At 40.7% G+C, this 17,199-nt stretch overlaps 1 protein-coding gene across 1 annotated transcript in view; it reads left to right on the forward strand.

The window, feature by feature from the left end:
• Positions 1 to 473: 473 nt before the first annotated feature.
• LOC108873433 (protocadherin-15-like) overlaps positions 474 to 17,199 on the forward strand; it is a 132,479-nt gene continuing 115,753 nt past the window's right edge. Inside the window, 3 exon segments of the mRNA XM_051066397.1 lie at positions 474 to 613; positions 13,277 to 13,291; positions 14,001 to 14,066. Of these exon segments, the coding sequence (XP_050922354.1) occupies positions 493 to 613; positions 13,277 to 13,291; positions 14,001 to 14,066 (202 nt within the window). The 5' untranslated portion in view covers positions 474 to 492.

Raw genomic sequence — 17,199 nt, forward strand, 5'->3', positions numbered from 1 at the left:
TAGATTGTGAAGTAGCAGCCGTGAAGAGCATCCGCAAAATGAATATTAAATGCCATCTGAGTTTTAGGTTGTGAGGGCATCTTACCTAAGGGATGTAATGGAATGCACTGTCAATGCAGAAAGCATATTTTCATTCAGAGCTTACTTCTGTCAGGATGGGGAGGGAACAGAGTGCATACAGTTCAGCTCCATCAAACTCTCTATGACCGCTGCTGTTTCTTTCAGTGGCAGATGTGCTTCCACATTGCTGTTCACTGAACGTCAGAGCACAGGTGGCGTAGCCCAAAAAGAAAGTACCTGAAAATTACTGCATTTTAATTTTTTTCCCCCTGAAATTGTGACCAGGGCCAACCAAGGCCACCAGATGTTTCTCTGCTGCTGCTGCTTTCAATGTCGCATATTGTGCAGCTAAAAATGAGGTGATGTGTTGTTTATATGTTCCTGTCTCCTCTCTCTATGCAGCTGGATGCGTGGTGAAGCACGGTGGTGAAGATGGTTAGAATGCACTTAATAGGGCCACTGTCACAGGGCCGGGTCAAATGGCTGAGTCTAATGGGAACAGGAGTCCTTTATCTGCTGCTGCTATCAACCTGCCTCGGCCAAGACACCGAAGGTAAAGGGGGTCTCTCTTCATGTCTCCTCCTCCTTCCTCTCATCCATCTCTCCTTCAGTCACTCTTTTTGTCTTTGTCTTGTCTTTTCTCTTTGGCTTTATCACTGTTTTTTCTCTGTCAACTCAAATGAAGTCCACTCAGCAGGGATTTAATATCAAAATTGCGCACATTACTTCTCCTATTTCTGGCAACCGCTTTACAATTTCAACTTTATGCTTGAGTTACATTTTTGCATTTTGCAGTATACCATGTATACCATGTATTTTCTCTGAATTTTGCAGCATCTATAAGTTGCTGCAAGTTGCAAACGCTAGCAAGATGCATGGTGTCCATGGAGCATCTTTTATTTTTAGTACTTTGTATTTTAGCCATGTTAGTGCCATGGCTCTACAAACATCACTCGGTCCTCCACCTTGGCCCAGAGTGGAATGGCTCAACTGTTGGATGAATTGCCATGACATTTGGTACAGACATTAATTGTGACACTGTTCTGACAAACCAGATGGATGCCAACTTGACTATGTGCCATCACAGTCCCACTGCAACCTATTAAAGCTATTTAGTGAGAATGAGATATGCTTAACTCCCAGACTGCATTCTGTTTACAGACAGATTAAAGAATTAATTATAATAATAATAATTATAATACTAAATTACAAAGTGTTATTGAACTTGCAACTTTGATATACAGTATTAACCTACACACCAAAAAGCTTTGGATGTAAATAGTGGATGTTAAGGTTTTGTCAGCTGTGTAATCCTCATGGTCATAGTTTTTCTTCTCTCACTTCCTACAGTAAGAAGAATCTGCAATTCATTAGACAATGTTAATAGTTAATTAGTTAATAGATGAAATAGATATAGCAGCGCTATGGTAATGTTGAAAAAACAACAAAAAAAAAAACAACATCACATTTATATTTCCCTGAACTGAGAGCAAACTGAAGTAAGATAAGACAGAGATGAAGTCATCACCGATGGGAGAGCTCAGCATAATACTCTCTTGACTTTCTGCTCGATTTGTCAGAATATTAATTCTCCGTTTAACTCTTAGTCCTTGAGATTTATCTGGTTGGCATTTCGCTGACGGGGGGTGCAGCCAAAGGTGAATGCCTGTGAGCGCGTACGCTTCCCTGCGGAGGCAGAGGGGGAGCGTATACAGGCGTCAAGCATGTCTGTAAGTGCGTGCGTAATGGTTTTTAGCTATTTCATCGTTAGCTAAGGTATACAATCTTAGACGTCCCTTCAATTCCAATCTCCCTGGACCCATCTGTCTCTCTTCTTGTCGCCTCATCACACCTGTCCACCTGCATTCAATTACACGTGTAAAGCTCTGTTTCCTAAACTGTTGGCAGGGTCTCAAAAACAGGATTGCAAGTGTTATTCTGGTGGATCTGCACATAACAAGAATAGTATGTTTTAATGAGCCTGGGCTTCCAGTTGACAGACAATATTTTACTCAGTTTGGGTCCCCTCATGACATGAGCACTGGTGTGTTTTTAATGAGCTCAAGTCCCGGGATGAGCGGTTGATTTTAGCTGTTTGGACCCCCGCCTGACAAGAGCAGTAGTATGTTTTAATTAGCCTGGGTCCCAAGGTAAGAGACTATATTTACTCACATTTGGTTTCCCCAAGTGACAAGAGTTCCAATATATTTTTAATGAGCCCCGATCCCGGGCTGAGAGACCATACAATGTGTCAAATCAGGCTTTTGGACTGAAAGTTTAACACCTCCAAACCCATTTAGTCCTGCTTGTTAACGTCCCTAGAGACTTCTCAGAACTCAGATCATAATAATTTTGTGCTCATTACTGAAATCAGCACGAATGCATAGTTTACTCTAGCTATTATCGTTGGATTCAAACTTGACATTACTGATTACTACTAGCACTGAAAAGAGCAGACTGAAATGCAAACCTTCTGGTCTGGTGAATTCCTTTACTTGACTTGACTCTGATTATGAATGCATTTGAAGCCTGCGGTATGTAGGTGGTGCTTCAGCTGTTGTTTTAATTGAATGTGACTTATCTGCGAATGTGAACAAGACACAACAGAAGGCATGAAAGGCGTTATGCTTGAGTTGTCATATATTGAGTGTGATGTGTGTGCTTCTTTGTGTTTGTGCTGCTGTTTTATAAACCATAAATGCTTGTGAATGTATTTTCTCTGCACCTGTGTGATTGTCTATGAGAGTTCCTGCGTGACAATGAATATGTGATGCCGCTTTGTGTGTGTGTGATTACATGCTTATAAATATGTGGCACAGCTGCAGTGTGTTAAACGATAAGAATGCTCACCAAAAAGAGAGGCACACAATGCTGTTTCAACCAGATATTACCAGATAGCCTTCTTTATCTTTTACCAAGCAGCTTCTCTTGTCGTGTCTTTCTCAGGCCAGCCAGCTTTCTGTAAGATGCACCAGAAAAAGAGTAAATGTCACAGTGTAGTGTGACTGTGGGCCTTTCCCAAACCAATTCGGAGGTGTCACTCTGAATGAAGTCATGCGCATAGCTCTGTAGAGCACTCTGCATTAAGAGGGAGGGTATAAATTAACAGGTAAATTGTGGGGCACACTGGCCACCGTCTACAGTCATCCTTCACGAAACATAGACACTGCTCATTCAGCTTTTGATGTAGCCTACTGTATGCTGTCTATTGTTTAATATCATGGCCGAAACAATCGGCATTGCTTATTGCATTATTTAGAGGTTCCATGTTGAGTTTACATTCAAAAAACCACAAAAAGATTTGACCACAACTGTGACTTTAATCTCACTGTGGAAATGCAGTGTTGGAAACATGAATGCATTTGTATAACCAAAAATAACATTTCTATGATGTCTGCCATTGTCCAGCTCTCTCCTCTCTGGTCAGCACTTATAAGTATTGTCCACTTCCACTCCAGACTAGCTGGCCCTAAATATTTCATGGTGAATCCTCTATGGGAATGGGAAAACCAAGGTGGACTGCATGAAAGTTTTGGGGCCACATTGGCACTGAGCCCATTCTGCTTGCATTGATTGTCCATCAACTGCCAAATAGCACTAGACCAAATGACACTTGTCCAAAAACCCTAGCCTGCATGGTTTCAGGCCTCAGAATCACTGCCAGCATTTGTTTTTCTGCAGTTCAGTGCAAAAACTCACAGTGCCCTAGTTATAGTTTTATATACCACAACATACTGCAACAACCATTTTAGCTTCCTCCATTTGCTCAATTTTCAGCTCTCTGTACAAGTGTTCATCAGACTAGATATTGTGTCCATCCCATGTATGTGTGTGATAGAGGAGGATGGTGTATGTGCAGATTTGCAGCTTGGCTTATGACAAACTTGTTTCACTGCTGGTGTCAAGTGTGTCATTGTAGTGGGCGCAAAAAGTTATAGTATATTTTTGTGTGTGTCAGCGTGTGTGAGGGTGCTGGTGTGTGTCAGCGTGTGGATGTGGGTGGATTTGGAGTTTTCAAGGTGATTTTAATTTTTATTACTGCTTGCCTTTGTTGCTAGATGTTTCTTCTGAAGTGAATGTCTGTCTCATCTGTCCTCACGTCAGCATTACCTTCCTTTCTTTCCTCGTCTTGGTCCCCCTCACTGCCTTTTTTTTCCCCCCATCTTCCATTTCGTCTCATCAGCTCTTGTCATCTCCCTTTTATACCTCCATCTCTGAAGCAGACTAGTATTTCTCTTGAGTGGTATTTCTCCACCTCTCTCTTTGCATCTGGAACTTTACCCCTCTCATTTCTTCTCCTATGCTGTGTATGTTCCTTTCAAGAGGACCACATCTCATTTATTGTATTGATATTGATATTGATTCAATATTATGATAATATTATCAATTTTACTAGAGACTTTCTCCTTGACACACACACCTACAGTTCATGTTTTGAGGATTGTACTGATCGACTGTGTACTCACACTGCCACTGAATAAGAGGAGGTCAAAGTTAAGATAAAAATGGCAACAAGAAATGTAACAACATTGGCAATAGAATAGAAGAAGAAAACTGAGCGAGAGGGACACTTAAATGGAAAAGCTTCACATTTTGAGAACCATGCGTGGGCTATTTGCTTTCTTCTTTTCTTTTAAATAATCTTATGCAAAGACATGTTTAACCTAGCTTTTTTATAAAGACTCGAGTCAGGTGCAGCAACACCTTTGAATCTGCCTTGTCTACACAACTGAATTGTAAAATTTGTGCTTTAAGGTTCGTTAAACATAGGAACAATTTATCCATATGCCTAGCATTGCTGTATAGCATCCCCAGCTAGCACAGCTTGCCAGTAGGTGAGCACAGATGTTTTGAGTCTCTGAACGGGCTGTATAAACCTGGCAACAAGATATAGCTCCATGTAACACCCACTTAAAACCACAAATAGTCATTTTTATCGTTCTTTTTATGTATGGGATAAACAAACGAGATGCTGGTGGGTGTGTTTTTTTTTTTTTCGTGTTTGCTTGCTTTTTTGTTTTTCAGCCAGGCTAGCTTCTGTATTGAGACATATCTTCAATTGGAGGAGATTGTGTGGGCTTAGTTACCTTAGCAAACTGGCTTAGCAAATACAGCACTCTACGTAGCTATAGAGAGATACTGAGACGTAGACAAAATTTTTGGAAATCTAACACACACTTCCTACTAGCTCTGCTAGCTACTCACTAGCTAATGGTCAAGTGTGGTTTTATAATGTATGATGGACATTTGTTTGCTAGTCTCCCCAAATTACATTTGATTGGATACATTTTCCTAACTGCCCCAAGTTAAAGATCAAAAATATGTTTACGATAAATAGATGAATGACTAATTAACACAGGGACATTTCTTTTTCTGTTTCATTGTGTCTTTAAAAAGTTGGCTAGCAATGTTAGTTGTCAGAAACACCACAGGGCACCTTTAAAGCACGGATCTGAGAATACCGTCAACCTTCTCATCTCAGTCCTCAGAAACAAACCACATGTATTACCTAAAATGTTGAACTGTTCCTTTAGATTATTGTTGAGCTTCCGCATCTTTACTAAAGACTCGAAATCCAGACTATACCTACAGATGGCAATGTGCTACAGTTGCTGGCCGCCTTAAGAGCATTCGGGGTCACTGCAGGGGTGTTTATGTATTTCCACCATGTGTCCTCAGAACAACTACCGTCTGATTACCACCACTACTGCTGTCAGCCGTGTTCAGCCCCATGCTGGCTATGAACAGACCTGACACACTGAGACAGAGACAGAGAGAGAGGGGGGCAGAGAGTCAGGATAATGGATAAGCCAGCACAGTGACAAAGTGGTGATTCCTACAGCACTGAGCCTGTGTATGTGTGTGCGTGACTTTGCGTGTGTGTGTTTTTTGTGTGCGAGTGGGTCGACAATCCGTTTTCTCCAGAGATACATCAATCTAACACAAGGTCACACTGTCTCTCTTCTACAATCCTCTCCTTTTTCTCCTCTCCTCTCCTCTCCTCTCTTTTCCTCTTTCAGTTGTTCCTCCTCTACCAACCCTCCTCTCCTTTTCTCCTCTCTGTTCCCCTCAAACGTCTCCTCTCCCCTCTCCAATTTTGTCCCCGCTTCTCGTGCTCTGTCCTCCATGGATGAATGGATCGGGTGGGGGGAATGGATGGATGGATAGATGAATGGGTGATGGATGAATGGTCGGGGGTGGTTGGGTAGTGGGGGAGAGGACGGAGAGGAATCGGACCCTGGGGAGAGCTGTAGATTGCTGTACCTGCTGATGGAGGCTTAAAAAGGACATGACACATGAGAACTTTTAGAGGAAAAAAAACACACTTTCTCGTATCTGTCTGCACCTGTATTTCATCCTTTTACTACCATATCTCTCTTGTTTGAAAGACCATGTTATATATTTTTAGAAGTTGAGGCTGTCAGCCAGCCAGGCAATTAGGTGCCAAAACTTTCCGGTGCATGGACTGAAAAGCTTCACGTGTCATGAGTTTACAGAGACCAAGGTTAGAATGAATGAAAGAAATTACTAGTGTAGCTTCTTGTTTTAACATTTTCATTTACATAGTGTTAGTGATGTGCTTTTAATAAGTAAATTATTTCAAAATGGCTCTTTGCATATTAATTAAGTTATAATCAGAAAAGCCCAATGTGTAATTAACTCACAAACCCTGTGGAGCACTATTAACGGCTGTGCACCCACACATTCTTCTACACACATACAAACGCTTATACACATGTTGTTCACAATATTAGGTCATTGTGATGCCATTAATCCTCATTAATTTTATTGTTCGCTTGTGAAAGAGACAATATTTTAATGCATATTTAGCAGCATATTTAAAAGAGTATTCCAAATGGTGGGTGGCACAGTGGCATAAGTGGTTACCACTGTTGCCTCATAGCAAGGAGGCTCTGGGTTGGAGACCCAGTTCAGCTGGGGGCCTGTCTGTGAGGAGCTTCCATGTTGTCCCCGTGCCTGCCTGTGTTTCCTCTAGCTGCTTCAGCTTCCTCCCACAGTCCAAAGACTTACACCTTAGATTGATTGGTGATTCTAAATGTGTGCCTGTGAGGGCGAATGGTTGTTTGTCTTTATATGTCGGCCCTGTGATAGACTGGCAACCTGTCTAGGGTTTACCCCGCCTCTCGCCCCAGTGTCAGCTGTGATTGGCTGCAGCCCCTTGCAACCCTCAAAGGATAAGCAGTATAGCTAATGGCTGGAATTCTTCGCAGTGACATCTCAAGATATCTCACTTTGAATCAACTGCATATTTCCTGACAGACTCCTCCAAACTGCTCTCCTGTTATATTATCCGTGTCACCTCACTCTGTCTCACGAGAGCGGACACTTTCATCATAAATACAATAATGTTTACTTTGCCATTTTTTCGAGTGTGCCAGATCCAAATTCTGTAGCCATCAGTCAAAGCAGTGGAAACACAGCTTTTCCAAAACTCCTCTCGCCTTTAAGAGCGAAATCTTTCAGAAGTCTGATCGACGCAGACGTCTCTCATCGACACAGACGTCTCTTGAAACAACGTCCATTTGCCTTGATTGCTACAGTATGTTCACATGTTCTTCCAGCATATTTTGGAGTTCACCATCACTGGGTTTTCCCATTCGCAATCTAGACTCCAGGCAAGGTAGCCAAGCGAGTATTTAACAGATGGTAACAAGCAGAATGCAGTCGAGTACAACTTCAACCCAAATGAGCACAATTTTTTCACAATATGTCATGGTAAAAATTTGATTAAAGGTTTTCAGAATCTGCTTTGCACTCATGAAATTAGAAAGTTAGCAGTCACTGCACAACACTGTTACCTCTAACTCTTTAACTGTGGATACTGTGTCAACATATATTCAGTGTCAGCAAAGCAGTCAGTATATACCCATTACTGGTCTAATAAAGAATTAATATGTTAATTAGTGGACTCTAGGAGGATTTTGTTACTCTTGGACAGAGCCACACTAGCTATTTCCCTGTGTTTCAAGTGTTTATGCTAAGCTAAGCTAACTGGTTGCTGCCTGTAGCTTCATATTTACTGCACAGACATGAGAATGGAAACACTCCTCTCTTCTAGCTCTCAGCAAGACAGCGAATAAGAGCTTCCCCCAACAACTGGTTCAAGTTTGTTTTTTTTTACTTGACCACTTTTACAAAAATGAGCCTCCACCCACTCTCTATTGGATTAAAAAACACTGAATACAGAACATTGTTATCTTCAAAAGACCGCCTGCTATTTTTTCTGTCTTGTGAAATGGGCTCACAGTGCATCAGTCACAGGCCCAATCTGAAACATCATCAGATGAAATGAGTCAATTATTTCAGTGGAGGCAGGCCAGTGTGATGGCTCAGATGGAGCAGGGATGCCTGTGATATTCTCTGCAGTCATTTGGGAAGAAAGCGTCCTCGGAGGGCCAGTACTTCATGCTCGTCCCTGTCATCTGATACTGACACTCACATGCTAATTTTTTATTGGATTATATGTACTGCAGCCATGATTAGTATTCTGATTTTCTTTCCTAACACGAGCCTCTGATCCACCTGAGCTTTCCCAGAGATTTAATAGACTTTCCTTTACCCCAGTATGTTCCATTGCTATTGCTATGCCACAAATACGTTAGATACATGTAAATCTTCTCCTCACAAATGCTTCCAAAGATGTATGGTAGAGAGGTATAGACAAACCCACTGAAAACAATTAGTTATATCTGTCAGTTAAACGAGAGGCTAAAGCCAGTAACTGATTAGCTTAGTTTAGCATAAACACTGGAAACAGAGACAAATAGCTAGAGTGACTATGTTCAGAACCTGGTGCTGAAGCTCACTAATCAAAATGTCATATCGTGTTTTTAATCCATACAGAAACTGAAGTGCACAAACAAAAATTTGTTGTTTGGTTTTAAGGAGGCTGAAGAAATGTTGAACTATTCCTTTAATGCTGTGGCAAAAACATTAAAGGCCGATATTACTTCTTTTGGTGTAAGCAGTGTGACAGCTTTTCTCTGTGTGAGTGACTCCAAGAGCAATGAATCCTGGCTCAACACAAACACACACACACACACACACAAACACACAATCAGCGTTGCCCAGGTGCCCTCACTGAGTCACAGGCTCAGCATGTATATTTTATGGTAACTCTAGCATGTGTGAGCGTGAAGGTGCGGACAGGCATACGGGCTCAGCTGTGTAAACTGTGTAAATCGACATGAATGTGCACATGGAGTTGTGTTGGCTCCTAAACAGCATGCGTGCCTGTGTGTGTCATGGAGACAGTTGCTAAGCTCCGCATCTGTGTATACTGAACAACAATTGTTGTTTTCACCCAGCTCAGGCCTGTGTGGACTCTTAGGTGATTGCTGTAGTCTTCAGTTGCAGTCACAGTCACTTCTCTCTTTTCTTCTTCTTTTTTAGTCATCTTTGTTCTTTTTATTCCTGCCACACTTGGCAACCTGTACCTGCTTATTCTGCCTGCCAAATTTAGATGGAAAGAATTTGAATAGTAAATAAGGAGGATATTGATTGAAACACACCAGGTTTAAATAGAGAGGCACTGGACGGATGATAAATCTGAAACAGAGCGAGCTTTTCTCATTGACTGCCTGTGATATTGCCTGAACAGAGAGGTCTATTTCAAAGTTCTAAGTCTTTTTTTTAATGTGGTCCACACCTTGTGCATGCTTCACCCCCCATTCCCCTCACACAGCTCTCAGCGGAGCTTTTCATCAGCTTGACAGAAACCTGGCATTAGATGGATTTATTTGCTTGCTCATGCACAAAGTCATTTCAGTGATTATTTTTTTCCCAGAAACTTTGAAAGAGGAGAGAGCACGAGCGCACGCTTATTGGAGAATAAGTGAGTGCTCGCAGGAAGACAAGTACATATCAATGAGGGAAGAAATGCACAAGTAAACTTTTGAGAGTGAGCATGAGTGGACACTTAAGGGGGGATAAGTACCTGCAAACAAGAGGATGCTAACTATAGGAAAGCTTATATTGGATATCTCATACAAACAAGTGTACTCTTGTGAAGATATATGACCGTGACCTGTTTGAAAGAGGAGCAGAATATTTGCATTCCAGTGCAATCACACTCTGCATTTCATCCTGAATTTCCCTCCTTGGCAGGGTTTTCTTCAGTAAGAGTTAACTGTCATGCAGAGAAGAAAGTCCATGATTTAATTTGGGACCTGCTAACAGCATGTGGCAACTTAATTAACCAAAAAGATGAAACCAGTCAAACTTTTGTCGAATTACATGGGCACATTTGTTTTAATCAAGATTATACTTGAAGGAAAGTGCCTGCAATTTCTTCAGATTTCCTGTAGACACAGAGAGATTGGACTTTAAATTAGCGTTACCTGTATTCAGGGTATTTGGTTTCAACCCATTTCATTTCCACATCTCATCGTGTTCATCTGTCTCTTTGCATCACAACCCAGGCTGTTAACTGTTTCATCCCATTTAATTTTTAGCATTTGAGGGGGGAAAGTGTACAGACAGGTGGAGAGGGGGAGGTGGATGAGAAGAGACAGAGAGGGGAAGAGACCAAGGGGAGAGAAAGAGGGGGAGACGGAGACGCCCCATAGAGAACAAATGGCTGGTTAGTAATAGATGAGGGGCATCAGCTTACACTGAAGGATAAAAAGCCAGTCATGCAGGGGATACACATCTGTCATCTGCCGATACCACACACACACACACACACACAGACATACACACACAAGCCAGCTGGTAGAGTGTGATGTAACTAGTGACTATTGTTCCATGGCTCATGCGTCTTTCTGGATTGCTAACCTGAGATGCACCCGGAGAAAAAGCCTTGAAAGGCCGAAGAGGTAAAATTCTCTCCCACCACCGCTGAGACCTGAGATGGATGGTGGATGAACGCACAAGCAATCGGGCCTTGTTTGTTGTGGTCACCTCATTAATAACTTCTGTTGGTTGGTTGGGGAACCAATCAGAGAGGTGGAACTAGAGGTGGCATTAACCTCCCACACATGAGGCTCTAAAAGGAAGTGCCTGGCACAACACTGTCGCCTCATTTATACCAAGACCCCATAGTGTTTTTTTTGTTTTGTTTTTTTTTTAACAGAACTACTTTTCTGTTCCCTTGCAGTACTTTTGAATTACTTTGCATGGTGTATAGGGTGTACAGTGTATACCTTCTCTCGCAATGTACTTTGCACTCCAGCTGATCCATATGAACAGCTAGTATGTTGGTCCAGTCCAGTTTTAATAAACTGCCAGTTTAGTGGAATGCTCTGCAGCTACTAGAGAAAGGAGAGACACTGTGACACTTAACATGATGCATTTATTGCTCATTACTCCTTTCAAAAGGCTGAGCTCCAACAGTATACAGCCACAGGCTGTGAGCACAGCTGCTGCTCTGTCTGGCTGTGGTGGCTGAAGCTGTCGCACTATGGAGCTGAGTTAACTCAGTTGACTGGCCTGAGCCAGTCACTGCTGAGGGTGCACCCACTCCCACTGTGGTGACAGTCAGCACCAGTTCTATAACATTATATATACTGCTATATCATAATAGAGCTCAGCCTTTCTCTATAGATCAGAGGGAATGCAAAATGTAATGCAAGGTACACAAAACTTAATGTGAAGGACAACAAAATTTATTGCAGGTGAACCCAAAATTATTGCAAGGAAACATAAAACTTAACACAAGGGAATTTTGCATTGCAATTGAGTTTCATAAAAACAAATTGGAATTAGTGAATATGTGCTGTAGAGAAAATAAAGATGACGTGAATTTTTCAGCACAACAAGGAAACGTGCCCTGAATGTATATACAGTATATGCATCTGCATCTGCAGAATGTTCACTGTTAACATAGTTAACTTGTTTTCCCTGAAATATCAGATCCTGGTACATAAAGTATGATAAGTATTTTTTAAGTTATGTTTTTTTAAAGTTATGACAACTCAAATCACTTTGTTGGAGGGAGTCTTGGCTTTGTTAAATAGCACACCCCTGACGATAAAGAAATAATTTTTGTTTGGAAAATAGCTTTTTATATTCTTTCTGAGAGTTAGATGAGCTAACACACCACTCTCATGACTGTGCATTAATCATGGAACTTATCTTAGCATAAAGACTGGAAGCTGCCATCTCCACTTGCCAGCATTTACTCATCTAAACCTTACTCATCTAACATGTAGGACGCAGGAGACAAATCTTAGTCTTTAGTGTTAAAGTCCTGTGCTGTGTATATTTTCCCATCCAACCAAACCTTCTCACTTTACTAAAGATTATAACATTCCCTGGATTGGTAAAAAAAAAAAAAGAACATTGTAAGTAAAGGTAATCTAGTGTTTGGTCTGAGGGGTCAGTTTTAAATCAGCACGCCTATGTGCTAAGAAAACATTCTTTGCCTCCTTGTCACTATGACAAATTGGAAAACCAATCATTTTCAGCACTAAGATAAGCTAATTCAGAGCCCTAGGACAGTTTAATCTATATTTGGGAACATTCAATACCGTCTCCCCCTGGCAAGAAACAAGAAACAATACCAATGAATCCTGAGATAATCTATGATGTCACACAGTTGTAAAGCTTAATCATGAAGGGGAAGAGAGAGAGAGAGAGAGAGAGTGAGACAGGGAGAGAGACAGAGAGAGAGAGTGTGATCATTGTTCCATGAAGTCTATTTTCTAGGTGAGCAGATATCCGTCTTCCAGCCTTCCTGTGGGATTTTTCCCAACCGTCCTCAAGAGCCGTACAATAACGTTGCCCCGTCTGGTGATCATGGGTGTTCTTGTATTTCCGTATCCTGGCAAGGACGGAGGGATAAGGGAGAATCCTTAAATGTCGTTACTATTTTTCCTACTGAATGGGGACCATTTAAAGCCTCCACATGGTAATACAGTAAGTGTGGGTGGTGGCCTTGAATGGAGGTGGAAAAGCTTGTGGAGATAAACACATCAACATTTGTGTACTGTACACGCAAACACACACACACACACACGTCACAGTGCAGTTCTTATTTGCTTGTACTCTGTGTCTCTGCTCCCGTCTTTTTCAAAACTTCATACCTGCTCACTGCATTTCATCTTTGACTCTGCCCTTTTTTTCTATGAAGGTTAAGTCTTATCTTTCATGAATTTTTTCCTCTGCTCTTTCCTTCTTCCTATTTTCCCTTGGCTGCATCCTTCCTTCTCCTCTGCCCTTCTTCCTTGTGGGATGTGGCTGTTACTTTCTGCAGATTGGCAATATGAGGGTAAGAACTATCTCCTCTCTCCTCCTCTGTTAACTGTGTGTTCAGTCACTGTGGTATTTTATTAACCTCCACTAACCCCTGCTGAGATGCTTCTAGGGTGTTACGTCCGTCGTCACAGATGGAAAATATAGATTTACATGACATAAACTGCTACATATATGTCACCCTCACAGCCTGTCTTTGCCGTGGATTTTACTTTTCTATATTTTGTTGGTTTACTTTTTCAATTTGTCTTTGTCTCTGTCTTGAAAAAGAATCTCTTTCCTGTCCATCATCATTTTCTTTTGTCAGCTAACCCCTTACACCTCAGTCCTTTTCTCCACTCACTCCACCCTATTTTCACCCTCTCTCCTTTCATTGCTTTGTTGTCGCCTCTCTTAACCACTCTCTCCAACTGTGATACACACACACACACCACACATATATATATATATATATATATATATATATATATATATACAGTATATAATGCACTGTGCTGGCAGAGAACAATTCCATTTCAAAAAGTGACACTCTTACAGAGTGATTTTTTTTTTTTTTTGAAGAAACATTTTTGAAAAAACATTTTTCAAGTGACATCATTCATACATTTATATGTTTCACAATTAAGTTTTACAATTCAGGCTTTTCTAAGATGGATATAAAGGGGTGAAACTCCACAGTGTATCAATGCTAACTGTATATGTTTTTTTCTTTTTCTCCCTGCCAGAATGTAAACTGTCTCGGTCGGGTCCTCCTGCTACCATCGTTGCCATAGATGAAGAGAGTCCCAATGGTAAAGAGTCCATCTGTTTTACTTCTTAATTCTACACTTCATTCTTAATATGTTAAAGGATTTCTGTCACCTCAGGCGTGATGAGGGAACACTTAGTTAGAATTTCAATTTTTAAGATGATCATCTCTTTTTACCATACTTTAAACAAATACTGTTAGATGATCTTGACCTTTTCAGCTGCTACTGATTGGCATGACAGGTACCCTGCACTCATTCATATTCATTAGGTGTGTACAACCGGTGTCATAGCTGGAGTGTGATCCCTGTAGCAGTGGGTAAGACATTAGGTCATTCAATCTGAGCCACATCACTGTATGTGAGCGTAAACAACAAAGAGCTGTGAGTGTCTCTGCTTCTTTATGTGCTATACAATTTTGCCATTCATAAGACAGCTTGCTTAAAGGAATAGATTGACATTTTGGGAAATATGCCTATTTGCTCTATTGCTCAGAGTTGGATTAGAAGATTGTGTAAATATGAAGCTAGGGCCGGTAGTCCGTTAGCTTGTGGTGCATTCCAGTTGTACTCAGAAGTTTCAACTGGAACGCCCCCCAAAGTCAGATTTCCAACTCGGAAAGTCAAAGCAACCTCACCAATCCTGAGATAAGACTTTAAGATGGCTGCTACACACATTAATAGTAGTGACCACTCTTCTAATTTTACTGTTTTTTTAGCAGGTCAGTCTTGCTCATAGTACTGTTTTTTTTATCTGTGGACATGTTGCTATGCTGTTTGTATGTGCAGAATACCACATAGAGCGTTGTTGTTAACTGGTATTGCTAACAACAGCTTTTTAAGAACTTTCTTAAGTGTTAAGTGTTAAAATCTAATGTTAACAGCTGATGATTTCTTCAGGTGCAGTGCATATTATTTTGGAAGTTGTCTATACCTCGAAAGAACAACCATAAATGCTCTGTGAGCGTCCATGTTTTTCTGACTTAACTGGAACACAGTCAACTCATAGGTGACGTCACTCCCAATTCCGATCTCCATTTTCTGATCTAAATGGAACACAGCATTAGCTTAGCATAAACATCAGAGACATGGGGGAAACAGCTCATCTGGGTCAGTACAAAGACAACAAAGATTACCAACCAGCACCTCTAAAGCTTACAAATTAACATGCCATGTCTCATTTGTTGAATCCGACAGGAAGTCACTGCTCTGAACCAAGAAATAGTCCCACACCCACACCCCTATTAAACCAAAAATTCTAATTTTTACACTTCAGTTTTTGCACAGGTTGATCGAGATATAACATGCTATAAACTGCTCGTTTTAGAGGTACTGGTAGGCAGATTTTGTTACCTTTGGACAGAGCAGGCCTGGCTGTTTGCCTCTGTTTTGAGTCTTAATGCTAAGCTAGGCTAAGTCCAAGTTCATGTTTTGCTTGTTTGTTTCAGTCCATTAATAAGTATTTTGGTTTCCCAGACCATGATGTTGTATGTCAAGGGATTGTTTCACAAAGAAGTCTTTGAAAAATAGTAGTATCCAGATATTTATTGGACCAGAACTCCTAATTTGAATATTTAAGACAAATAGCTATTTTTCTCTTCTCTTCTCTTCTCTTCTCTTCTCTTCTCTTCTCTTCTCTTCCTCTGCCACTTTGAACCACCTGAAAAATAAGGCTGCCAGAGTTTTCAGAAAACCTTTTATCTGAGCACCAAAGGAAATATCCTCAGTTTGTTTAGTGAGCTCAAACTGTATACACTAATTAGTAGCTCCTGGTTTGATGGTTGGAACATTTAGTCTGTTCAGAGGAATATAACTGAACACACAATCCCAGAGTCTGCTCAGAAGTGTGTTTTAGTGCAGGTTTGTGTGTGTATATGAACATAATTTTTCTGAAGTTCAGAGGAGGGGTCACATTTTAATTGATGAGTTTAATCCTCACTTTAATCACAAGTAAATTAAGGCTTATGTTGGCCTGGAGGAGGGCCACTAAATCTTATGGGGGAAGGTAAAATGTACACAGACAAGTTGGTCCACCCGGTTAAATCACACTCTTATCTTCAGCCTATAGATTACTGTACAGAAACAGCGACCTGTCATAATGTTTGCCATGTCTGCTTTTCAACAAAGTTTTAAATTGTGAGACCTGATCACAGTAATCCTAACTGACATAAAAAGAGATTAGCATAGCAACACCAGACACAGAGGAGAGTAGTGCCTTCCATCTGCTCAGATGGCATTTTTGTATCTGTTGCTGATGGCTTAATGCATCCTATTAAGCTTTCCATACTGTTATTCCTACCATTTTCCATTTTTATTGTTGTTCTGTTCACATCAGGCTGATACCTGTAATTACATGTAGGACTTTGTTTTGCGTTTGCCACTCGCCACCCACGACGATAAAAATTAGATTTATTTATCATTTACAGCACTTCCAATCTTATATGAATTATTATATTATGTGCTGTACTGTGACTTTCTCTCACTCTGAAGCAGGTTAAAATGTTTTTAGCTCATTAACATTGACATCTATAAAATCAAAATATTATTCTAGAAATTTTTCAAATCAATTAATGGTATTATAATAAAAGGTATAAATACTGTGTAAATAGGTGTAGCATAATACACTAACCTAAAATGATAATTAGTTTTTGTTGATAAAAACCTCATGCTTTATGATAATTAGTGTATATGCATCATCTATTTGATTAATGTTCAGTAGCGTATTTTAAGAGAAAAGTTAATATCAAAAACATATATTAAATTGTTTAATCTGTCTTTGAAAAGTTGTATTTTTCATTCTAAAAACATGCAGAGGAGTTTAAAGTGTTTTTCTGCCCTGAGTAGTGTCTGCAGGTCACACTCTCAGCCTGTAGGTACTGTACACCCTCCGCTTATCAGAGGCAGCGAGCAGGAGCCTGTATGTAGCCTGGGAGGCGAAACGCAGGGCAGTTATAAGTCAGCGAATTGTAAATTGGTGCTGTTAAGCTTATTGCTGTGAGCACACAAAATATGAGGCTACACAGACGAGCATATCAACATTCTTATCACCTCCCGCTGGACAATAAGAAGATCTTGTTCAGAGAGATTTAAGTGAGTTATCCAGCTCAAGCTATGACCTTATACCCTTGCACTGACACGGTCATGTTCAGCTGCAAATTTGTTAAGTTTGCCTCAGTTC

The sequence above is a fragment of the Lates calcarifer genome, linkage group LG23, assembly GCF_001640805.2.
Source record: "Lates calcarifer isolate ASB-BC8 linkage group LG23, TLL_Latcal_v3, whole genome shotgun sequence".
Classification (NCBI taxonomy): domain Eukaryota; kingdom Metazoa; phylum Chordata; class Actinopteri; family Centropomidae; genus Lates; species Lates calcarifer.